General features: G+C 43.5%; 1 protein-coding gene and 1 long non-coding RNA gene across 5 annotated transcripts in view; one reads left to right on the top strand and one right to left on the bottom strand.

The window, feature by feature from the left end:
- Positions 1-13099: 13099 nt before the first annotated feature.
- LOC308189586 lies at positions 13100-19524 on the top strand. Of its 2 annotated transcripts, none has more exons than XR_013946452.1 (2): positions 13100-18857; positions 19199-19524. It is a non-coding gene; the product is annotated as an uncharacterized lncRNA (long non-coding RNA). The 2 variants fall into 2 exon arrangements; XR_013946453.1 differs by having other exon boundaries at positions 19196-19524.
- A 969-nt stretch (positions 19525-20493) lies between these two features.
- The window catches only part of UBE2E2 (ubiquitin conjugating enzyme E2 E2), a 213314-nt gene continuing 207851 nt past the window's right edge, over positions 20494-25956 (bottom strand). For all 3 annotated transcript variants that reach the window (XM_080579746.1, XM_080579745.1, XM_080579747.1), the window contains exon 6: positions 20494-21251. In XM_080579746.1, the coding sequence (XP_080435872.1) occupies positions 21154-21251 (98 nt within the window). In that variant the 3' untranslated portion in view covers positions 20494-21153. The remainder of the gene's footprint in view (positions 21252-25956) is intronic.

Genomic DNA, 25956 nt, shown 5'->3' with positions numbered 1-25956 from the left:
CTTTTCATTCTTTTTAAATGGAAACCAAAATGGCAGTGCTCTCAACAAAAAAAGACATTCATGAAAGCCAATGGGTTGGTTGCAAGTTGGAGATGTGTCAGTGGGCTGAAACTAAGCCGAGACAAAAGACATTCAGAAACACTGAGCAGGATTCTGATTGCAGATAAAGTGGTGAAAGTCCTTGGGAACAGCACTGGCTTTAGTAAAATTACTTCACACTCATGTTAGTGTAACTGAGAATGGGTCTGCAGTAACAGTTTTAACTTTTCAGCTCTGTGGTTAATTAGCAACCCTTTTAGTTTATGGCTTTTTTTTTTTTTTTTACTCAAAATTTAATAGATTAACAAACACTGCAGATATTTTTATAACAGCAGGGCTTGTGCAAAAGACCAAGACACCGTTGGAGATAATCTAACTGTTATCATTTAATCCAGCAGAAATTTTGGCCCACTGAGATAAGATTAGGAGAGCTGTGCATAGAAAAATGGAGGCAGTTCAGGTAGTGAAAAACCATTCTCCTGTGCTTGTAAATGAAAAGCAACACTCCTGATGAAGTGCAATGTATTTTACCTCCTGAATTACATGTGTGGCTTTATATGGTGTTTTCACCTTAAAATAAAATAATAAAAAAAAAGCAATTTTAATAGTTACAATCCACCACAGTCATTTCTAAAGAACTGTTTTTATTGTTAAAAATACCCACATGGCAAAGTGCAAACCTGTTCTACAAGAAAGCTCAGTTTTCTCTCTCTGCTCGCAACAATTCATTCTTTAATCAAATATAAAGAAACTCTGTCTGTGCCCTCTGCTCACCAGTGCTGTCAGTTAGCCAAAGCAGCCCGAACACCAGCTAGAGGCTTAAGGCCACAAACCTTGTTAGCCTGTGCTTCCAACCAGTAGTGCAATCAGCAGGCCAAAGCCCAAGGGAGGTGGCAGCACACAAGCAGAAGATCTCCGCCACTTGTCAGTCCTCCTGGGTGCTCCATCGCCACGCGTGCCATGGAAATGTAGCATAAGCAGCAGGAAGGGCAGGAAGCCCACGGATAAATTCTGCTCACGGGTATCACAGTGTAAACACACAACTGGAGCCAGCTTGCTTAATTGGGATTCTCACCTGGACTCCCAAAATGCCTGAAGAAATAAGGCATATTTGGGCTGTTGCGGACAGTTCCAGGAATAAAGCTGAGTAGTCGAGGTTAGTTGCAAGCAGTGCTGCTCAGAGCAGTTTTAGTTAGTTCACAGGTCTCTGAGACAGCAGTATTGCCCATATATTTTTTTCCTGTTTTTTTTTTTTTTTTGGTACTTTTTCAAGAATCCTTGTAAGAATAAAAACTGTGTTGCTGTAAATTAAAAACAAACAAACAAACAAACAAAAAACTCATGAAATACAGTGAGAGCAACACATACCACACTGTGGCACCAGGGACGTGATCTGCTGTAGGAAACACATGGCTTTATGTTTAATGAAGGGAGCTTGTTGAAGGATTGCAGACCAGGAGGGCACACTAGATTTGTTGTTTTATTAGGTTCTGGGTTATGTACTTCTCCTTTTGCTGGGTATCTGACAACATGTGCCATTCCACTTGCAACCGAATGAGCTGGGGGGAGGAGGGCAGAAACAAAGCATTTATGAAGGACTGGAGCACTTTATTTTCTACCTTTTGAGAAAAGTGTTAAGGGTAAAAAAAAAAATTAAAAAAATAATCATTTTGTCTAAACTAGAAACAGACAGGGAGAGAAATGAAATGTAAGTAGACAGAAGAGCATAATTGTTCTCCAAGAGCACACAGAAGAAATTGTTAGAAATACATAGAATATACTCACCAACGTCCAGTTCACTGAATTTCTGCACTTAAGATGCAGCCAAAAAAGCCCTTCAGTTTATCAGGGCCAGATCTTGAAAATAGTTCACTGCCTAGGAGATGAATTGAAGGCTCTTTCCCTTGCACATGGGATAATTTGCACTTTATGGGGTCAGGAACTACAAGCCTGTGATCAGTCGGTGCTTCTAGGTACAGCTTTCTACTCTTGACCTTTGGAGTTGCCTGAAGCTGGGGGGTAAAGGGCACTGTTGGGGCTGGGGCTTGCTGCCTCTCCTAATCATACCTGAAGGCCACTGCCAGAAGGGTCCGTCCCAAATTCCTCTCTAACCCTGTTTGTCTGCTGAGACATCCCCAGCACTTCAGTATGGATTTTGTGATTCTGCAGCCAGCACTGCTCAGTTTCAAGTCTGCCCAGTTTCTCAGAAAACTGCCCTTTCCACACGTGCCTCGGAACCCCTTGACATCAGGCTAGCAAGCTGTGCTGGTTTGCCTATGGTTGTACAAGAGCTAGATTTGAGGCAAAAAGAGGTAAACTGCAAGCCATGGCTGAGGCAGAGAGAAGAGCTGGTTCACCTCTTCCAGTAGTAGCCTACATAGGTACAACACGAGGCCACGTTTCTAAAATGTGATCCAAAACACCCCCTAGGAAACCCAGGCCTCCTGGCTGTACGGTGTGGAGCTGCCAGACTGATCCCGTAGAAAATATGAACAACAGAGTTGATCACCAGACTTCTTCCCATGCCCCAACTTCAGCTGTGGATGAGGGCTGCAGAAAGGCTCACGTCTGCTTGTTTGACCTCTGACAGCTCCAAGCCACCTCCTGAATAGCACGGAAACACTATTGCAGCCTTTCAAGTGGTGGCCTTCCATTTCAGGCACTGATTCAAGAGACAGGGAGATTTGGGCTTGACTATTTTCTAACTCAGAAAAGATCCAAATGCATGCCTCCTTGAAATGCACACTGAGGAAATTCTTGTGAGTGAGGACGGGGAATCCTCCTCTTGATGGTCTATCGGTCTGTGGCAAAGGATGTAAAGTTGACAGGATTGGAACTAAGCAGGAAGCATTCATCCCACTCTTCCCTCCTAGATCACTGGTCAGGGTAGTCGGTATGGGGCAGATGGGAGGAAGAAAAGGATTCACATCTTTGACTCCTGGACTGAAATGCCTGTGAGCTCTAGTTGCTGTTTCCAAACCTTCTATCTTCAGTCATCGTCTCTCATCACAGGAAGATCAGGCTTGCTTCTCCCCCCAAAAACTTGTTTCCTTGGTTCAGCAGAACTTCTGACATATCTGGAGCTTTCAGTTCAAAAAGCGGAGGTGCTGATTGTGTTTAAAGACAGATGAATGGCCTTTATTTCTCTAGCTGTTATTTTTATGCGTTTTAAACCTGCAAGAGGTCTTGTGGTGCTTGGCCCCCTCCTTTTGTTTTGAGTGCAGGGCCCTGTAGGCATGGAAACCAAACAGCAACCTCAGGTCTGTTTTAACATTGTACATCCTCATTCCCCACTTCACACTTCAGTTACAGATTAAACTTCTGGGTAAACTTCAGAATCAGAGTCTCTGTCATTATTTGTTTACCTCCAAAACAGTTATGCAGAGGAGTCTCCTGTATTGCTCTACAAGCAGGTTCCAGTATAACTTTGTTCTTCAGCTCTTCTCCACCTCCAAGGTCAGTGCCTGGATCTGCTCATGTCTTCAGAGTACCATGGATCTCATGCATTTGGCTAGCAGAGCACTTACACTGGCACAATCTCACCTACTAACGGCCCAAGCCTGTTGCACAATGAAATCATCACTACGGTCCTCTGGTTCCAGGATTTCACCCCCTCAGGTGGCAACTCTGTACCCTTTCCACTCTCTCCCCAAGCCCTTGGAGACCATTTTATGAACGGCATGGTGTAAGTGTGTTTGCACTGGGAAAACAGGCTCCAGAATATTAATAGCTGGAATTTCTCACTCCCACACAATGCAAATAGCCATTTATTAGATGCTAGAGCTACTAGATAGTCTGGTGACAGTGTCTAACAAAGCTAGTTCTCTGATGCTAGTTCAGTCAACAGACCCCATATTTACAGTCTTCACTTTTGGATGTATAGATAGGCTCAGGCCCTTGGAATAGAAGATTTTCCCCTCCCTGCCACTTCCAGACAGAAATCACTGACGAAGTTGGTCAACCAGAAGAGCTGGGTGTGACAAAGCCCTCTGCAGTGCCCCAGGCACAGTCCCACGAGATTACCCCCAGGGGAACTCCCTTCGCTTTTCATGGTAGAGAGAGATTTCAGTTTTAATTCCCTGGCCACTTTTTCCTCATGACTTCAGAATAACAAACTGTAACTCAGTGAGAGAACTAATACATTTTAGAATTTCTCTGAAAACATCAGGAGAAAGTCCCAGACCCATGGAGTTTTTTTATGATTGCTGCCAGGCTGATAAGTCCAGGAGACAGAAGAGCCTATATAAACAAGAAGATTTCCAGTAGCACAAGAAAGCTGTGCAATACCAAGCTACCATCACCTTATGACAGACAAAACATTTATAGTTTATTGTCAGGAGGACTCTGGCAGAAAAGCATTTGCCTGAGCCAGAACCTGCTGACCTTTTGCAGTAGGCACAATAAGGCAGTGAGCACCGCTGAGCTGTCAGAACTTCTGCAATAAACCCAAATCCCTTTTGATAAAGGGAATCAAGAGCACACAGCTACCCACCACCTCCTAATAGCACCTGTGACCTCAGCAGTGCCTTACAAACGTGCTACATAGTTTGAGAGCTAGATGCAACACCTGCTTCCTGGCAGCATCCTTTTGGTTTCCTCTGGATAGGTGCTGAGCAATTTAAAATCACATTCCCCAAGCGCTGACTTCAGAGCCATAAGAAAGTTTTCATTTCCTATCGTGCTATCCTAACGTGAGCTGCCCAAGAAGCCTCATCAATATTACAGCAGCGAATAGCTTGACAACTTCCTCATAAATAACACGCTCCCTTTCTGCTTTGTGCTCTGTGTTTAATACCATACTGGTTATTTTAGAAATACTGGGAATGTCACTGAAAGCATGTGGTGATAAGATAAAGGTTTTGCCCATCAAGAGTCACAACGCACATGTTGCACCTTGTGACTCACTGCTTAATAAAGAAACAACTCAGAGAAGACTCCAAACAAACCTGAAACAGGCATAGTCACTCTTCTCTTTGTATTTTGTATTGTATATATAAAAAAAGCCCACAACATTGTATCACATTACGGAGTTCACTAACTGGTGCTTGCACACACCTAGCCTACTACAGCATGAAAAGCAGCAATTCATTCCAGTCTCTCACTCGATTTGCATAAAAAGGAAGCAATTATTTTAATTTCAGAAAAGATCTTTAAAAGGGTGAGGGAAAAAAAAAAAGAGAGAACTCGAGGAAAAAAATGAAACAAGCCAAAATAATACCAGCCCAGTGGGAAGTCTCCATCCTTGGACGGTGGGCTCGAAATGCAAGCCCACACTCAGAGCAACGGTCTCAGTGCCTAAGCCACAGCACACCTGCTCAGCCATCATCTCTAGGGGTGTTGAAAAACAAAAGGAGCTTTAATCTTTTCATGTCTAACTGTTATTCCAACCAGTTTAAACAGTTATTTAAACATTAGGCTGCCACAGCCCCTCCAAAGCCCCTCGGTGCCTGCAATTCCAAGCTGCTCAGTGGCTTTCTCATACCCAAAGTCCGTTCTGTGCTTCAGTTGTTCCTCCACCTGTGCAACCTGTGAGCTTCTTTGCAAGGTCACTGGGAGCCCAAACCATTTAGCTGAATAACTGGATGTAATTCCTATCGGTATGAAATAAGTACAAATCCTGGATCCAAAGAAGATGGGGGTTCTTCCATGTGTCTTTGATTCAGTCCATGAAATGCGAAGTAGAAGGCAGGCCTCTCTGTTTCACATTTTTTTTCTGGCAAAGTAGAAAATTCTCCATTCAGCACACAGATTTGCTGCAGTTTGCTTAGACACAAAGCTTCCATCTGCTCTGGCATCATAAACCTCTCGCCTTGGGCCTGGGTTCTGCTAGTCCTGTGCCTTTCTTGCCTTCTCTCCTTTTCTGGGGGTAAGAAATGAAGTGAGGATAATAGCATTTTATTGCTGAACAGTGAGGATGTGAACGTAGTTAAATATTCTGAAGTTGGAGTAAAGGGAGAAGTATATATTCCCCAGCTAGACGCATTTATTTGCATTTAAAAATGGAAACCCCAAAGATGACTGAAACCTTGCACGTTTCCCACCCCACCCCAAACAACTGAATCCATTTACCAGCAGTTTGGTCAAGTTTTAGCACAGCAAGTCCCGTACAAAAGCAGGACCCTCCTCTCTCCTCTTTTACTCCCGTCTTAACGCTTTGCAAAGCAGAACTCCCGTCACTTTGTGAGTCACAGGGCACTACCAAATAAGCAGCAGTCATTGAACGGTGCCTCATAAAGGAGGCAGGAAACAGGAAAAGCTCAAAATAAAGATGTTTGTAAATTAAAGAACTAAGGGGAAGAATGGATAGGAAATGAGCCCCCCCCCCCTTTTTTTTTCTTCAAAATTATTCTGATTAATGAGAAGAAAGATCAATAGCCTATCTGCAGCTGCCATAGGGAAAACAGGGTGAAGAGTGAATCCAGACCTGAGTATCCCCGTGGTGCCAACACAGCACACTCTGCACAACCTCGATATAATGAGCTGTAGGGTGAGATCCCATGCAACTGCACGGGTTACTTCTCTGTCCCTGCAGCCCCTCATTACAGCTTGATGTGATCAGCTACAGTGTACCAAAAGGAGACGTGTATGGCATATATTTGTGAATAGTCAGGGAAAGGATTGCTTTCATTCCTGTAATGCTGCTTTCCTCCAGCTGTAGTTAGACACCCAAATACTCCAGGTTTCCCTGTGCGTTGCTGCTGCATGGAGCTCTGAAATCATGCACAGACTTTGCACAACACATGGCAACACCTGGGCTCCATGGGCTGATGCAAAACATGCTAAAAGCAACAAAGCATTCCCACTGATGTTTTTGGATTTTGTTTTTCAATCAGCCCCTAAATGAAGTGCCTCAGATACTGACAGTTCCTTTATTAATGTTTGGTTTGGGGACACCGTAATTATGCTTAGCAGCTTTTGTGGGCCAGAAGATTCCTAGATGAAATGACCTGACAGGCTGCTGAGGCCATTTCCACTGTTTTTGGACCACTGTGTAAGAACAGAACAGCTGCCATTTGGATGGAGACCCTGGCTGAAACAACACGAGGCATCATGCTCCCATCCCCTTTGGCTTGCTCCAGCAACAGGGAAAAAGTACCTGGCGCTGCTTCATTAAGGCCTTGGCATGCTCCTTAATGGCACTTCTGGTAGTGACAGGCACAAAGGAAGCCTGTATCCCTACCCACTTTTCCCATCTGTGGCCATTCATGTGCAGATCCGTCCGGAGATCAACTCACACTGGCATGAGAGATAAGAGGGGACCCTGATGCTGGGCTTCAGAGATTACAGCAGCCAGGCAGGCTCCAAGGGCCAAGGCAGAGCTGCAGAAGGGTGCTGTGTTTCGAGCATCAGCTGGTGCACACAGCCCAGGGCTGCTATCACAGGCGACCTGCCCCAGGCTCTGCAGAGGGCAGGTGGTACAGTTAGGGAATGAGTCCTCCTTTCTAGGACAAGGGGGAACATAGGGGGAAGCAACGGGGGAAGGACAAGGGGGAAGCAACAGAGAAAGGCTAGTGCCAAAAAATATTGCTGATAAATGTTTGTCAGAGAAAATTTTGCTTCTGCTCTCCAGAAGACGCAGCCTCCATACTGGGATTGTCCTGCTCCAAAGGGGAGGCAACGGGAGGTCTTTAGCAGAAACCTCTCTTGACAAGAGGCACTGCTCCCACAGCCGTCGCAGTGATGAGCAGATACAGGGATGCAGTTCTTAAGGAGCTGCCTCCTTGGCTATGAATACATGCAACATTAAAAAATTCTCCATGTGAGTATTTGTAAAATCAAGAAAAACAGCCACACAATGCTCCTATTTAGACTTGCTGAGGAAAATGCTTTCATTTGGGAGAGCACTTAACTGTATCCTTACACTTGTGCTTAAGCCGCCCCTAAAATTGGCTCAGGCTGCCACAAAACAACAGCTTAAACCAATTTAATTGCTGTCTGCTGCAATCCCACCCGCCTTCCCAGCCCTGGATGCACATTCCCCGTCTCCCTCTTTGCGCCAGCTCTCGTGCTTGTCTCGCCCTGCTCTGAGCCATTTGGGAACGCACACCCTTGACACCCAAAAAAACCAGCCCTCCTCTATGAATTTAGCACACTGATGTGACTCGTCACGAGGTCAGATACACGCCGGAGCTGGTGTGAAGGCAGGGGTGGAACGACAGGCTTGCGGCAGGGTGGGATGGTGAAGACATGCCCTTCAGAGCTGCGTTCAGGAAGCTGGCAGCTCGTTGCTGTGGACCCGCTGCCTCTACCTCCAGCTAAGCCACTTAATCCCAGCCCTTGATGAATTATCCAAAGCCTAGCCTGACCCTCCTCCCTCCACATGCACACACACACAGGCTTGGTTTCTGCAAGGTCAGGAAACTTATGCAGCTCAGCAAGAGCCTTTACCAGCACGGCAATGCATGGCTGGCGGTGCAGACTGCTCGAGCCATTAGATCAGCTAAGTGCTGTTGTCAAGCGCTACCCTCAGGCTTCTGTACACATTTGAGTCCCTGTTACCCTCAGGCCCGGGCTACAGAACTGGAGACAAAGCTTTGCACTGAAGAGAGCAAGCCACCCGCTGCAGCGAGGGCTGAGCAGCCGCGCTCCTCTGCACAGGATCCGGCAGCCCTGGTTACACAGCGGCATCCTACGGGGCAATTCTGCTAGCCCTGGTGTAGGATGAGGAGGCCAAGGATTAAGTCAGATCTTTCAAGAAGGTCAGTTTAAAGGAATTTCAGAGTACCAGAACCTAATACAAAGAAACGAAAAAAAAAAAAGCAAAGCAAAACCACACAGCCTGAAGATAACTGACATTTCCACAGGATACCCTTCACTCACATGCCAGTGCTTGATGACATAGAAAGTCTTTTAAATATGAGGATAAGTGTTCATCTGTAAAGAATTTTTCTACATACATTATGTAGCACTGTATCTTCCACACCTCACATGTAGCTGTCTGTACCTATAAATAGCAATGATGCCTCATGTGCATTATCATATATTACAACCTGTGACAATGTGGTAAAGGAAAGGAAATGAGCAAAGGAAGTGGTGTGCTCCGCCAGAACAAGCAAACTTAGCAGGGCCCTGGTAAGTCATCTTCAGGCAAATCAATTCTGTGAAATATTCCAGAAATGTGTGGAAAAGCAAATTGCTTATCGAGGAGACGCTAAACCAATGGGTTTGTTGCATGACACAGAACAAAAGACAAGTAATCTTGTGGAACAGCTAAAAGAACAAAAAGCGTTCTTGCATGCCCCAAACGAGAGTATTGCACAAAGTGGCTCGGAAAAAGGAGGGAGAACCAGAATTAACAGGCCAGAGCAGGGCTGCTCAGCAGTGCTGGAGCAAGATGAAAGAGAGAGGAGAGAGATGAGAGAGGATTCCTGCAAGGCTGATCCCAAGCCAGAGTCAAGCTCCCTTCTGCAAGAGACTGGAGGCTGGGGAAAGAATTGCTGATCTTTTTCCCTTTTCAGGACATATTACCTTTGCATTATTATTATTTTTTTCTCTCCATTCTCACACACTTTATAAACTGATGAAACATCTTCAGGACTTGATCTCATCAGTTTTTTTCTTGTTTAGAAATTCAGCCTGACCACCGTGCCTACAGGGCAAAAGAGCTGTGACTGGCAGTACAATTAAGATAGGTTTCATTGGCATCCTAGCAGACAAAAGTATTTTAATTAAACTGGAAGAAAATTGTTGCTTATCATTGAGTAAGCTAGGAGCCCATACTGAATAGACAGAAGTAAGCCTTTTGATAGGAAAATCCATGTCATGTGTAAGGGACTGGAAACTGAGGTTTAATTCTTGGCTCTAGAAGATCTCCCACTGAGCCAGTTGTTCTGGGCCAAGGGTGTGTTTTGGAAGACGTGGAGAGCTGATAGCCTCAGCCTCCCAGGAACTTCATCTTGATTTTCACAAAGAGCCTGTCAGTGAATAGCCCAAAGGATGATGAGGCTCACTGCTTAACATCAGGGCCACTTTCCAGTTCTCCCCACCAATTCACGTAGCAGTAAAACTCAGAGGTCAGCCATTGAAAGGCCAAGTTAGATCTGAACTAGCTGGGGTTATGCTGAAAACCGTAAGATTTATAAAGATCAGCTCCCTCTCTCCCCAGCTTATGTCTCAAAAAAATAGCAAAAATTGCTTAGACTTTATCACAAGTAAAGTTAAACTCTCCAAAGTTGCTCTTTTAATCAACTTCAGCTAATTCTCAGCAGCTCTGAATGCAGTATAGTTTTGAGCAATGCCTGATTCATTGTGGAAACAGCATATGGAGAGAGAAAGAATGGTAATGAATCAGTTCCTCCAAGACAGAGCTATCACCTACAGGCATTTCAGCGTTGTAAACAGGCTGGGTAGGTAACATCACCTATTCAAGCTGTGTGACATGTTTTGTTTTAATACTACATTGTTATTTGCTTTGCTTCGAGTTTTGCTGCTTGGCCTGGAAGCTCTCACTGGATGCCACAAGTTCATGGAGAAACCACCTTCTGGTTTTATCTAAAGCATTTCACCTTTTTTCACTCCTGTAAAAAATAATAAATATATATGTATATATTTAACATTAAGAATGTATATCCCTCCACAGCTGGGATGGAAGCCATGGCTGTGTAAGCAACTTGCTTTATTTTTTGGAACCCCGTAAGAGAGTTTAGTATTACCTACAGGGAAGAGAGCAGAAAACCACAGTTGTTACAGGATGGTTCCTGCACAGCGTCCATTAAGGTGGTCACCCTAACTGAGTGAGAAGTGTCCGGGCAGGGGGTCCTTTACACCAGAACAGAAGCTGATTCAAGGCCACCATTATCTCACCATGGCAATCTCCCTTCTAATTCACATTTAAGAGCCCCGGTGCTTTAGAGGTCTCTCACACTTTCTGTCCTTTTAGCTGCACATAAATCCCTCCCATTTACTGTCAGCTTTCACCTGAAACAGAAAATACATCCTACAGTTTTATCAACTGTCATCTGAGCACTGGGGCACCTCCCAAGGCTTCGGTTGCTGGAACAAAACAGCTTTTCACTTTGCAAAAAGTTTCGTACACTGAAGGATTTATAACCCTTTCTCTTTTATGTTTTTCCTCTCCACCACATGAGGGGCAGACGAGGCTGAGAGGGAGCAGTAAGCCCAACTGCTGGCAGAGCTGGGTGGGGAAGAACAGAGGCAGAGGGAGCGGGGCTGTGGGGAAGGCCGGTGGGCTCGGGCCTGGCAGAGGGCGTCCCTCTAACGCGGCCTGGTGCTTGCAGGTGACACCGGCACCTAAATACAGGCCTAGAATACGCTGGTGTTACTGGAGCCAAATCACGAAGAAGCGGCATGCATTAAGTTCAGAGAGCGAGTCTAAAAATAAAAAAGAGCTGCCTACAGCCAAACTCCAATAAGCAGAAAGGCACTGCTCTATTAGGCAGCCTTCCACAACCTAACGTAAGAGGCCTGCTCGCCCTGGCTCCAACTGCAGCTCCAGCGCCCGGCCCCCTTGGCTCCTGGTCAGCGGCCAGCACAGGGGGACGTCACCGCACGCTGAAGGCTGTGGTGGCATCGCCACAGGGCATGTGTCACCTCGGCGGCCAGAGGGGACCTGCCCTGTGTGCTAGGGTCCAGCCGAACACAGCGCGTGGCGAACAGCAGCCTTATGCTGCTAATGGCACCTCAGCTTACTGGCACTTCATTCCATTTACTTTTCCGTGTGCTTTTGGCTTCTTTTTTTTTTTTTTTTTTTCTTTTTCTGTCAGCTGAGGCAATAAACATCAATTCCTGTAAGGCAATTACTTTTAGGTTTATGCTGTGTTTTATATTTAGATTTTTCAGTGCTGCGGCATTTGAGTGGCAAACCCGTGGAGGACTGTTTGTAAGTACTTCTGTGAAATTAAAGCAGACCCCTACTGAGGGCAGGCACTTTAAGAAGTAAAGTACTTTAAAAACAAATAAGTATGAAGGAAAAACAATATCCTAGAGAAAAGTTATTTGGCCAACTGTAGCAGATACATTAGTGAGATCTCATATACACAAATGAAATACATTTCCATGCATAAATATTGGGAGGACTAGTGATAAGATAAACAGCCATTTATCCTTTTTTTTATTATTATTATTTTTTATTTCTGTGAGTTTTACATTAGTTTTAATAGAAAATAATGCTGATTTCTTCCTCCCAGACAAAGCTACCTACCATATAAAAGGTCTTAATTCTGAAAAGAAGTCTCCATGCGCTCAGCTTGGTGGACGGAGAGTGGTTGCACTGATCTATGAGATGTGTGTGGCTCACGGTGCATGCCTGTAACCACACAGCAGGTCAACTGAGACCTCTGCCCGGGTCTTGTGGTCTGTCCATCCTGCTCAGGTGGTGGAGCAGTGTGGGAGCTGCCCTAGGGCGTGGGGGAAGCCATCTCAACCAGGCACTATCACCTTACCACTTCCCCGGAGAATTATTGAATTGAATATATCTTACATTCCTCAAATGATTTAATAAAGATCTGGAGATTATTATTTTTTTTCCCCTTCTCTACATAAGGGTGAAAATGCCACTCACCCAATGGTCGGACCATTACAAAGGCAACAGGAGACAGACGAAGGAGAGCAATCCTCTGAACACAAACCTGCTTTGGTGAACAGCCTCATGGTGGGCTTTGCTGCTTTCTGGGAGGGGAAATGCTCATTTGGATGAACAGGTCTTTGAAAGACAAGTTATAGTGCAAAGTAGTTCAGTATGGGAAATGATTTTGCTTTAGCAGATTTTTAATATTTGTAAAAATTTTAATAATTCTAATTAGGTTGAGTATTAGCATCTCTCTCCATGGAGCAAGGTGAGTCCATAAATTTCAGGGCGATGTACCTTGTGTCCCGTGGAAGTGGCTTGTTCCTTTTGCCTGGACAGGGGTGCTCTACTTTGGGACATTTCTTTACTACTGTTGGGTGACATTTTGATCCTAATTTTCTCTCCCCCCCCCCCCCCCCAAAAAAAAAAGTTTTATTACTATATACCTCCTCATCAGATCCTGTTAATGTTTTCTTTGTTTTACTTCCTGCAGTGCTGTCCCCTCCTTGCACCTACCATCACGCTGTTGGGTGCTCTTGGGGCTGAACCCCTCGTTGGTCCTAGAGGCACCAGTGTGTGTTCAAAGTGGGCACACATATGTATATATACAACATGCATCAATACACATGTATCACATACATGGACATATTTATTTATGCTCTCAGGAGGACTGAGGAAGCACCAGGCTGCCTGAGAACAGAATTTTAAGTCACGTCTCACAGCTGCAGTGGTTACACATTTTTGGCAGGATCTGGAGAGAAGAAACTTCCTTGTTCTCCGAGAAGTCACATCTAGATCCAGGTGCATGTAGCACGGATGCCCAGGCTCAGCCCAATGGTCCTTTCATTGCCAGAGTGGGGGGAGGCAGAGCAGGTGGGAAAAGAAAAGGAAAGGATGCACCATGCACGAAGGTAGTGTATGCTATTTTTTTTTTTTTAAAAAGACAAAAAAATCCCTCTTTACACCCAAACCAACCACCAACAGTTTCTTAACAGTGATTCTCCAGGATGGCGATTGCTAAAGCTGCACTGTGAATGTTACGTGGTACTGCTGGGACAGAGGGGAGATTGACTTGTCCTTATGTGAAGAAATATCTTATAGGAGAGCATTACGTACTGGCAATTTTGTCTTTATGCGTGGTCTCAAAATTCTGGAAAAATCCTTCTGATTCTGTTATGTTGAATTTGAACATGCCAGAGACTTCAGTAATTTTCCAGACACTCAGCCAAAGTGACTGCTTATAAAAACGTCAAGACCAGGACAATTTATTCCTGGCCAGGCATTTTATATTTACCAGGGTAGGAAAATCTTCATTAGCCATCAGCATGTAGTGGACTACTCCAGGTTTCTTTTTGGTCACAGAGCCACATGGTAGCTCTGAAAACCCAGGGTCTCAGCTGCAGTGCTGGTTGGCAGGAGGAAGGCGAGCAGGGCTGATCCCTGCAGCCCCAGGAACTGAGGTTTCTGCAGGGGCACACGGAGGTGCCCTGCCAAGGGACACCCCTAGTATTGGTGGGATTGGGGCTTCATGTTTCTGGTCACAGCCATGGGCCTGGTACACGAGCAAGAGCCATGCAAAGCTATCAGACCTGGAAGAAGTAAATTATGATACGTTTTTCTAAAACAGTTCAATATCCTGCAGCTAGCAGGGTTTGTCTTGCCCTAAGGGGGGATGCTGCAGGATGTATAGATGACTGGAGGATATGGGTAGCACATAAGCCCAGTGTGTATTTCTGTAATTATTTTACTTTTAATTTCCTCTTGGGCTTTGACTACATCCCATGTTCTCTGCCTCTAGAGTCTCAGTGCCACCACCTGAAAAATAAGATGTAGTTATTACACATAGCAGCAATAGCCAGGACATTAGCAGAACTCAAGTGCCAGCTGTCATTTTTTGCTTGCAGACTTTCCCAATCTTTTATACAAATTGAGAGGAAAACATTAGAAATAGAATTAAATTTTTTAAGACAAGTAAGTCCACATAGTACTACGCTGCACAAGTAGCAACATCTTGTTCCACTAGAAAACTTTTTATTGAAGTTATTCAAATCTGTATTTATTTTAAATAGATAAAGCAGCAAATTTACACAGTAATGAAATATAGTATTTCATGATGTATATTCTGAAATAGAAGAAAATGAGATTATTTCTTTAAGCGTATCAATTATTGAATTATCATAAGAACGTATGTATATAAATAATTCCACGAGCTTCTCTGATTAGATTACTTTGATATGACAGAGGGTGTTTTGATTATTCTTTGCTGCTTTGCAATAAGGATTTAAATTCTAAGTAGATTTCAGGAAGATTTTCTTCTAACACTGCAACAAGAGGTAGTGCATGGACAATAAATAATAAAGCAGAACAGGAAACAGTAGAGACTTTTTAATTCACACAATTATATTCCTGCATAAAAGATGATGAAGTTCCCTCTGCACACAGATTTATTTTTTATTTTTTTTGAAAGTTTCATTGTATTTATTAGATAAGCAACATGTAGGGCATTTAATACAATCCATTTTGTTACTACTTACAAAACTCCTCTGACAAGTGCAATGGACAGTGCTGCTGTGAACTTGGAAGACAGGATATCTGGAGACAGCATTTGTGCCTCTGTGCAACCACTGAGCAGCAAGAGCAGTGCTTGATCTTTCACACCACTGAGCTTAAAGTAGGTTTTCTTTCCTTTTTTTTTTGTGTGGATGGCAGCAAACTCATGTGCTGGCTTCAGCTTTCCCTTCCTCAGTGAGATGTCCGCACACCGTGGTGAGACAGCGATGGGATGCAAGGAGCCTGAAGCAGAGGTGACTTCGGTGTTTGGTGTGTTGGTGGCCTTAGCAAGGGGTTTGTGTTGCTGAAGCTCAAGTGAAGAAGATTTAGGAGCCGGGGAACAGCAGAAGAGAAGCAGGGATGACTGATGTAGAAGGCAAGCAGCTTGCATATGGTCCAAAGGAAGAAGGAAGGGATATTTTTGCAGGTCAATGGTGCTGAGGAGTGCTTGCTAGAGAAAGGCTCTTATAATTGGGATGTGTCTATGAAACGCAAATGGGAACAGTTAGAAGATGGGCAAAAGCGCAGTTAGACTTTGCTACAGGCAAGGTGTTTCCGAAGCGCAGTGGGCCAAGGCACTTTCTGTGCCTGTTTATGACAAGCAGAGAAAGGAGGGGGGGCTGCATTGAAATCTGTGTGGTAGGAGCTCCATTCACACTAAGAGACTCCCTTCAGGGGCTTACAAAGGGTATGAGTCAACTGCAAAGAAAAGAGGCATTTCACAGAAGCTGAAGTGTGACCCTTTGTTTTTCTTGACCCCAAGGTCCTCAGCGACACAAAAGGGGACCCTAGCACTGATTCTGCAGCAACAAATGCCTGTTGTGAATGAGTGTATTTGAGGAGCGGTGACAATGAGTGACCTGAGGTGCGTGTTTCCAGCCCTTGTTTCCCAAGGGACTGCCGAGGGGGGGACCCTGTGTGCAGCTGGACAGAGGCGAAGGAGATGGGGCTGTGGGGAAGCTCTTCCTGGTGGAAGCACGTCCATGGAAAGCCTCTCCAGAAATGCGTGATCTTGCTGACCTTGCTGACTACTGGGACAACTGTGACAGTGGTGTCTCTTTTTTTTTTTTTTTAATTCGGTGCTCCAAAACCTGTAGAACAAAATACAGCTTTTACTTAATCTTTTTTTTTTTTTTTTTTTCCTAATTTAGGACTGGCAAGGGATTAGGATGGCTTAGTAGCCTTAGTAGCCTTGTCTTTATTTCAGCCTTCCATTAGCCCATGACCATCTTCTTTCACAATCAAAGTAGACATGAAAGGGATGCTTTGCTTTGCCCTTTTCATCATCCTGAAGTGCTGCAGCTCCCTATTAAAGTTCATGATGGAATTAGGGAGCAGAATGATGGATTTAAAGGTGTCATAAAACTCTTCCTGGTTACTGGTAGTTCCCAAATATATACCAGTTGTGACCTGAGAGAGGCTGCTGAAGGCATCCCAGGCAGCCCTGCACTAGCTCTGCAGATCATTTGAGCTGAGGAAATGCATTTGCATTTGGATGTCATGCTAAGAAGGCAGGGCAGCACGGATTTCATTACTGCTAATGACATGTGTGGGAGAAGTGATTTAGTTTATAGCCAGTGCCAGGCGTGGCACAATGAGGAAGCACTTAATTCATACAAAGCTTCTTCTTGCTTCTGAGACTCAAAAATCTGGGGATTTCAAGCAGCTCTGGGAGGCCCAGTGTTACGTGACATGGTCTCGTTAGCACTGGGGCAAGAACAGTGCTGTGACGGGGCAGAGAAGGATGTTTTAAGATTTAGTACAGTTGTTGTAGAAAAAAAGGATAGGAGTAGAAATGAAAGGAAATGAGAAGGAGGTGAGGAGAAAGAGCAACCCGGGATAGAAAACCAGCAGGTAGAGCTGGCCCCGCAGGAACCACGGTTGCCAAGGCTGGCCAGTTGGACTTGGGAGGTGCCAGAATTTTTACTGAGTCCTTGTTCTAATGTACCCAAAGCAAAACACAGAAAAGTGCATTGAGCCTGGGGGAAGGTGTCTGACTTCATGGAGAAATTTCTGAGAACTGGGAAGGAGAAAAGGGACCCCAGTACAATGCTGGGGCTGGAGTAGCTGGGAGCTGCTGCACGGTCTGAACCATCACAGGGCATCTCCATCCTCCAGTGGAGCTGTGTTTGCTTTTGCTGCTCCAGAAGGCACTGCCTCAGGCAAGAGGGAGCAGAGGGGGCCTGGGGCACATCCTAGTTAGGTCTTTGGGGGAGAAGGAAATTTTAATGCTTGGGCAACTTTGGGAAGAACTGTTGAACTGGGATCAGTATCTTGGGTGGCCTTTCAGCTGAGAGTAATGAATCAGTCAAGCAGAAGAAAGCAGCCAGGGAGGAGAGGGTGCATGAGAAAGAGGAGCGAGTCAGAGGGATTAATGACAGAGATAAGACAGCCAGTGAGAGGGTTGTGTGCTGTAACAGCAGGCTGAAATAGCAACTGGGAGCACGCACTGCACCCAGAGCACGCGCTGGGCCCGCGGCACTCCCTGTTCTGGGAGGAGCACGGGTAGGAAGCCTACCTGCAGCACACAGCATGAAAACCTGAAGCAAGAGTTTTGAACAGGAATTATTCCTGCTTTATGCAACGCACAGCAGCTGTTTCTAGTGGATTGTAACCATTTGGATGCAATCACCCACAATGCATGCAATCAAAATGTTATGAGCTGCTAAAACTCGCTCCTGGAGCAGCCTCTGCAAATGCTGTCTCTGTAAATACAGGATGTTTTGGGGTACCTTAATTTGAGCTATGTTATTCTGTTATGTTCTGGAAAGGGAAATCAGCTGGTCAGTAGGACACAGGGATGTGAAAACCACCTCAATAATTAGTGAATGAGGACTTACAGTTTGGAGAGGTCCCTGATTTCTGCTTCATCTGAGTTGTACTCAAAGGGTGTGGGACAGTGACATTTAGCAGGGCTTACAGGAAAGTCAATGCTGCTTTACCGGATATTGCAGCCGAAGTCAGAAAAGCTGTAAGATGCCTTTAAAGGACAGTTTTAGACAACTGTATACTATTGACTATGTTTTACTTTGTATGAGTCATCTGAATGATCTTCATACCCAGTTACAAGAGGGCAGCATGTGGACTTCATCTAAAGAAGTTAGAAAGAAGATGATGTGGCATAAAAGAGGAAGCAGGAATCAGCTAAATTTGCAGAGCATCTGAAAACAAAGGCAGGACAGAATAATATGCAGTATTTTCTAGAGGTAGAAAGAAAATAGATGAAAAAGACTCTATGCCAATATATTTTTTTTTCAGTGAGGCTCTGGTGGCAGACTGAATTCTGTTGGGGATGGCTCATTTCTCCTCAGCGACAACAGCAGGTTTCCAATAATGCTGCATATTCCCCAGGTTTAGCAGATGAAGAAAAAGAATTACTTGGGAGGCAAATAGAGCAGATTTGCAAATAGAGGAGAATGTTTTATGGCCAGACTTGCAAACATTTGGCTCCTGCAGACGCCAGAAGACTCTGCATCTGCTTTAATCAACGTGGGTTGATCCTTTCTGATTATTTCTTTGAGATCCCCACAGTTCTTAAGGCAGTAGTTTTATATTATCTATGACAAAGACACTGTTCAGCTTCACACAGAGGGCAACTTACCTGCAAACTTGAATTGTGCAGCTTTTGATCAGCAAGGAAGGTGAGCTGGAGCTGACGGACTGAGAACAGACATTTATTAAGTATTCTGTGATTCCGCTTCCAACGTACCTCAGCAGTCTTTCAGTTACATCTTCATTAGAGGTACAATTGGCTCTTCTGTTTATAATGTCTTCTTTACATTTTGGCAAAAAAATAGATGATAGTAGGAACATTTCTTTGTGAAACATGTTTAAAATGTACCTTGGAAATTACTGCATTCTATTCAGCTGGGTGTAAATAAAGCCTTCAGAGCAGCAGACGCTTAAGTAATTCATAAGAAACCTGAAATTGGCCATTAATTGCTGTCTCAGGGGATACAGGTCTTTCATGGCACGAATCTCTTTAGCAGATGGGATAACAGGAGAAGTAATGCTGTTACTCTACTGAGCAAGATGCAGTTGTCCTTTTAATCTTTTTGCTCCTTTGTTGTATTTTTACAGCAGGAAGGTTCCCTTCAGACCTGGAGGCACTTCGTGGTGAGTTGGATGGTGAAAGCAACTTCCAAGGAAAGCACATACAGCAGTTGTCCTGAGAAGGTGTTCTAGATCAGAGAAGTCTGTCTTCTGGGTTTTGTTTTGTTTTTAAATTGTTATTACTCTTTCACATCTGTATCTGGGATTTGTTGGCCTGGCTGGGCTTGTAAGCAGTTGGCTTCTGCAGACACCAGAAGACTCTCCGTTTGCTTTGATCAAAACAGACTGATTATTTCTTCAAGAAAAATAATACACTACCTACAATAAAATTCAGCTTCTATTCATACAGAGGATAATTCACCCGTAGATTCAAGATGCGCAGCTGTTCAACTACTAGCAAATGGCTGAGGGAAAAGCAGAACAGCCTGGCCGTGCTGAGCCGCATGGTGGTTGGTGTAGGGGAACCGTGCTGTCACCTTGACTCCTTTAGTTTTCAGGACAGTCAAAGTTGGGTTGGCATGCAATGGGACTGGGTTTCCATGTAAGTTTATGGTGTTCCTATTGAAACGTATCATCCTTAAGGTAAGTTCTTCCTTAAATGTAAGAGGAAGAGAGAGAGGGAGAGGGCAGCCAAGCACTTTATACGGCATCTGTAACATTTAATTATATGAGACAGGGATTTTCCAGGATGCCATTGCAACACAAAGAACATTTAGATATCAGCATCACAGTATATATTTTCTAAATCAAAACACCCACACATTTCCTTAGCCAAGAAGAAGTTTTCCTTCTATGGCTGCATATCTAAAATTAGCTTGAAGGTCAAATCTGAATAGAAATACCCTTGCCATTGAATGAGCTGGGAATGATTGGTGCAATGGGCTCAATTTTCCCATCGAAAACCTTCATTTATTTTTTTTAAATAACAGTTGCTTTTACAATTAAAGAGCTTGGAGAAAGGCAAAATGAGGCCTGCTGTATAAAATCGTCATCAATATTCTGCTTCCATTGCAAGGCTATTTTTATAGCCAACCATTTTAAAAGTAACAAGATGGATATGGTGAAGCTATAGTACAAAAGATTCAGCAAGAGGCTTCAGAATAGCTCAGCTGAGCACCAGCATGTGAAAGAATGGCCTTAAAATTTGGAAGATGTTTGTATACGAAAGATCTACACAACGAAGAATTCTAAGTTAAGAAATGTATTGTTAAGAACAAATGAATAATCTAGGTCTAAAAATAGCTGCTTAACCTGTAGTTGTATTATGTGAGGACTAGGCAGCCTATACTGCACAAAGGCAAAAGCACCGTCTTGCAAAAAGCGCATTTATCAGCCACAGTGTTTTATTGAGTGCTTTAATAATACAAGTGTACATCAACTGATCCACAGTCAAAAGTGGCAGGTCCCTAAGAAATTTACAAGCACTTTTCTTTTAAGTAAATCAAAATACATATTAATTTGTTCAACGCAATAGCCTTTTGTGTGGGAAACGGAAGGCTAGTGATAAACACAGTCTTAGTAATGCACAGTGATTCTTGATTTTAAGCTTTTATACAAAACTTGTTCCCAGTAGCATGCACCCACCATTAAAGACTTCAGTACAAAAAAATAACCCTAAACACTACATTTAAGTAGAAACGAGATATAATTCTGAATTTGTTTGTTTTCCCAAAAACCACATGAAAGAAAAAAAAACACACATTAATACAAAGCTTTGTGACAAAGCTCTATACTATTACAGATCCAACATTCTTTGCACTGATAACCAAAATTCCCTGTCTACATTTGAGGGAAACAACTTTCAAGTTAACAGAACAAAAAACCCCCAAACAAATAAAAATAAAAATAAAAACAAAAAGAAAGTAAGGACAACCTTTTGTCACAAAATGGTTCAAAATTTAATAAAAAATAAGAATGAAGGGAAGGGCTATTGATGCACTTAGTGAATGTGCTTGCACAGGTCCAGCAAATCCTAGAGGAGGTTCCTATGTGGCATATCGCTTGGTCCACTGTCTGGCCATTCTGTCATGCTCTGCTCTGTTAGTCATATACTGAGTGGCAATACTTCCAACCAGGGGGTCAGCTGAAAAGGAAACACAAACCATTAAATGCTTGTCAGCTTGGGAAGGATGAAAAAGCTATTCTCAGGTTCAGATTTATTCTGTTCTCTTGGCTTTAACTGTAAGAACAAGGTGCCTACATATATTATTCTCATTTTGAAAGCACGCATGCATACAGGAGGAAAAGAACAAGAGGAAGGGGAGGAGCTGGCTGGGCAATTAGTTATACATTTTTGGTAGACATATGACTAGAACCATTCTCTAAAATTCTGCCTCACGAACAAATGTTCCAATAATTTCAGTTTGAGCTAAAAGTGGCAAGAAGAATTTCAGGTGATAAGAATGAACATACTAAAAGTCATTTAGTTATGGTATTAAACTTCCACGGGCAATGCACGGGGCAATGAGTACTATTTTCAAAGCAGCAAAAGTTTATTCCAAACTTTGGGAACTGGCATTTCATTTGTGAGACCATTCTGAGTGCTCATATGGCCAGAATGCTGTATGATTCAGTCTTCTTTGGCTACTTCTCTATTTCCAAAAAGAAGGAATAAACAGAAAAAGTAATTTTACGTTAATCTAGATCTACAAATTACTTCCCAAACAAATGAATAAAATCAGTTAGCCCTCTAAGAAAAACAAACCAAGAAAAGACTTTCCCAGAACAGACACTGTGCAATCAACATTTTTCTCAGGCAACATTTTTTTCTTCTCAGTTTAATGCAGATGAAATGCACAGAGATTTTTCTTTTTGGGGGGACCCATACTCTTGATAGTTCTCCTGCAACAGTACATTTCCTGAGACTATATCACCACACCATGCAAGTTCAGTAGCACTGTTACCATTTTTTCCCTGACTTAGGCAAGACACATTTGACTTCTTATTAGCAGCAGTTAATAATCAGCTCTACAGTTGACTGAAGATGGTGCCATTGAACAATATGAATACCAGCTTCCCCGGTACAGTCATAATCCGAGTGTTGTGTTTGCACAGCATTATTAACCACCGAGATTCCCGGAGCGAGATGTCAGGCTGTCTGCAAAGCAAAGTAAATCTGGTCTTTTTTGTTTGTTTGATGATAAGTGTTTATGATAGGATAAATACATTGCTTTAGCCAAAAATCAATTGATTGGCTTACTGCCAACAGTACTGAATATTAGTGGATAGTATCTAATGAAAAATTTTTTTTTGCTTTGAATATGTACCCTGCACTTTCAGAAGAGCCTGTGCTTTGAATCCTAAATTCGCACCTTCTAAATTAGTAAGGCGAGTTACCACTGCAGCTATGGCACGCTAAGTCCCTGTAGTCTCAGTCCTGCAAGCACTTACTGCATATGCTTAACTTCAATATCTTAATATATCCAGAGGAGGTCATCGAGGCCTGGACTTTGCTATTTTACACATACGGGTATCAAAGAGGTATAGCTGAGCTAAGATCCATTTTAAAAGTTTCAGAATAGAAAGTATATAACCTTTAGCTCCTCAGACAAGGAGAAGAACTATATGGGGGGTTACTGGAAGGATTTTGGTCTGTGCAGATGGGAGGCTGACACTTTACTGGTGTTTAAGGAGTGCAAAGTTGTTCACGGCTGGAATGAGGTTTGAGAAGAACTAAATGAGCAACTTGGGGAATGGGAAAAGGCAAAACTTCTCGTGATAAAAATTTAGGGAGCAGCCTGAGGGAAACCTTGTCACAGTGACTGTATAGCTCAGGGATGAGTCTGACAGCACTGCTCCCACTTCCCACAACCTCCTGCCTGAAGAAACATTTCCGCACAACTACATAGAAATGGAGACTATGGGTGGAACTCAAAAGGAATCCTTGGAGCAAAATTTGATGAATTTGTTGGTTTTGATGCTGTTGGGAAAGGTGAGGTGTGTTTTGGCCTCTGAAGCAGCTGATGGTGACTGCCTGCAAGAATGTCATGGCATTGTCATTTGGAACACGGCAAGTACTATCTCAATAACATACATCTTTGGGAGGATTTGGGAAGTACAGGCTCCTTCTCTTACCTCCTCCTGTCATGGGAGGGTGGCTACTTTCTTTTGGGGCGGCTGAATCAGTGAGAGTTGTTTTTGTCATGAAAGCGGGGAAATCAGTTGAAGCCCAGTAATGTAAGACACAATGGGTTGTGTCTCCTGTGGAAAGAATTCCCAGATCCATGTGTTGATGATGTCCTCCATATTGCTGAAGTGAAGATGGTGGTTCCCTACCACATGTGTGTGAGGGGAGGAAGGAAGGGAATGAAACAGCCTGAGGAAAGATGATTTTTTTGCCAAAGCAGTAACTGTGTGCAGTACTTTAAAATACTGTCTAAATTCATGGCTTGGTGATGATGCTGGCTGTGAAGACAAAGAGAAATATTTAGCTGTAAGCCTTTGTCTTTGTGTGTTTTGTTTTGTATTTGGGGAAGGAGTGGAGGTGACAGGTGACTACCTGCAAGATGCTTGAGGTCTATCTAGCTTTTGCTGGAGGTGTGTAAATTCCCACCAAGAGAGTGGTCTGTGAATCAACTATCATCTTGGCGTGGATGCCTTGAGTCAGGGCCTCCTCCACCAGCACCTGCCTGTGTGAAGCAGGAGTGCTGACGCAAGGAGCAGTACTTGCCTGCCCTACCATGAGCAGGACCAGTGGCACCCACAGCCAGCTGTGGATTGGACGCTGCTAGAGGTTGCTCTCAGTAATAACAGAAATAACATTGTTCTTTGCAATTTGGCAGCTTGTCTATACGTTTTATTGCTTACAACAACGTTGAATAAAAGAACAAAACCACAGTCTGGCAAATTCACTTGCTAGTTTGAGATCCCAATCTGAAAGAACAGACAAATACTTCTTGCCAGAGAGGCTCCTAAGTCACATCTCTGCCAGAGGGTCTTGAGTTGTGTTGTCATTACTTGTGAGGACTTTAATAAGGACTTTTCAACAGGTGTTGGAAGAGCCAGCATATTTTAGCAGTTCCTGTGAAGCCATAAAACCATCAGGAGGCACAACAGTTTTGTTTGGGAAGTCAGGACAACTGGTGAGAAAACTTTTCACTTCAGATCAGAGTCGCCCAACTAGTGGCACACTGGCCAAGTTGATACAGCAGACTGCATTTGTGCTGGTGGACATACGGATGGTGTGTGAACTCCAGACATGCAAATGGTCTCGTTTTGCACCTGCATGAAGATGGGCACCTTTAGGCCCAAGCCACAATGTCCCTGCTGGAGGAGGCAGCTGGACAGCAGGCCCAAAGAGACATCTCTCACCACTTAGTGAGTCATGAGTTACCATCTCTACGTAGTTCATGGCAACAGGCCATAAAATGAAATTTATAATATAAATAAAAGCAACTTAATTAAAATAATATTGAAGATTTCATCCTCAATACGCACAGCCTGTGCCCATAGTGTTCAAGTCCTACAAAAGACCGAGGAAGAGGAAGAAAGAATAGTACCCATTTGCCCCCTCTACAAACTGGCTAATGGCTGAGCATCGGCCGGTTCTCAGCTGGGCTACACAGCACAAGGAGCATTGTGAAATCATCATTAGCAGGGCCAAATATGTAGTTATAAAACGACTGCTGCATAAACTATCCAACTGAAAGGTGAAAAGGAATACCGGATCTCAAAACTCAGAATTACTTTTCCCATGTTTCCATTCCTCATTACTGTAAACCTGTTTCTTATTTTCCATTTGTATTTATCTGTGGTTTTATTCTCAATGTTAGAAATTTGTTTGCATAATTAGTAAACCACTCTAGCATTTTTTTTTTTTTTTAGGAAGTAGTGTGATTCATCAGTGAATCAGGGTTCATTTCAGAAATCTACTCCCAGTGGGGCTTTGTCCAAATGTCAGTGAAAACCAGGGGTTCAGAATATAAAGAAATGTGTTATCAGCAGGACCTAGTGAAATAAATGACAATAAAGCCACAATAAATTACTAATAAGAACAGCATAATTAAGCCATATTCCAAATGCTATAAATTAAGGCGAAAACAGAACAAAACATTGTTGTGGAGAACACTGTCACACATGCAGTCTCAGGCAATGCCACTCTTGGAAACATGGGCAATGAACCCCTTCAAACCATGGGCAACTGCTAGCCTGGCAGGATGCTTGTATATTGGGACCTCTCGGATCCCCAGACGCACCATGCCTGCCTTGAGAGCTGGTGTGGCCATAGTGTGACATCTTCCACACACAGCTCCCCTTCTGTCCTGTGGCCAAACAGCGACACCCCACCGGAGTGCTGCATATTTGGGAACCTGGGACAACAAAGAGCAATTGTGTGCTGCACGTGATGGGGAGAAGAGCTGGGTGAGATGAATTCCTGCCTCTCTTCAGTGGTTGGATGTGCTGCCCTGCAATGACTTGTCATCTTCTTTTGCAGCCACTTAATATGACTGTATAAGGAAGAACATTTGTATCTCATATCTGTTGTGAGGCTAATCAAATTTACAGCCCAATTCTGGGGAGTTAATGCTATTGGGGATTTGGATGAGCTGAGGTTTGGTCATTACAAAATTTCAGCTGTGTTTAATGCTAGTTACACTGCTTTATCATCCAGAAGACAGACTATAATTCTTCTTTAAAACTACTTTTCCCCCAAATAAATGAAAATATATTGCTACGCTGTATTTTTCTCTGCTTGTATTTTTACAGCTATTTCTATGTCAGCAAATAGCAATTTCAGAGCAGAATTCATCTCCTGGGCTTTCCAATGCTCTTTTAAAAATACAGCAAAC

This window comes from Anser brachyrhynchus, assembly GCF_964034855.1.
Source record: "Anser brachyrhynchus genome assembly, chromosome: 2".
Classification (NCBI taxonomy): Eukaryota; Metazoa; Chordata; class Aves; order Anseriformes; family Anatidae; genus Anser; species Anser brachyrhynchus.
Note: the sequence above shows the minus strand (reverse complement) of the source record. Positions and strands in the feature narration are given on the sequence as shown.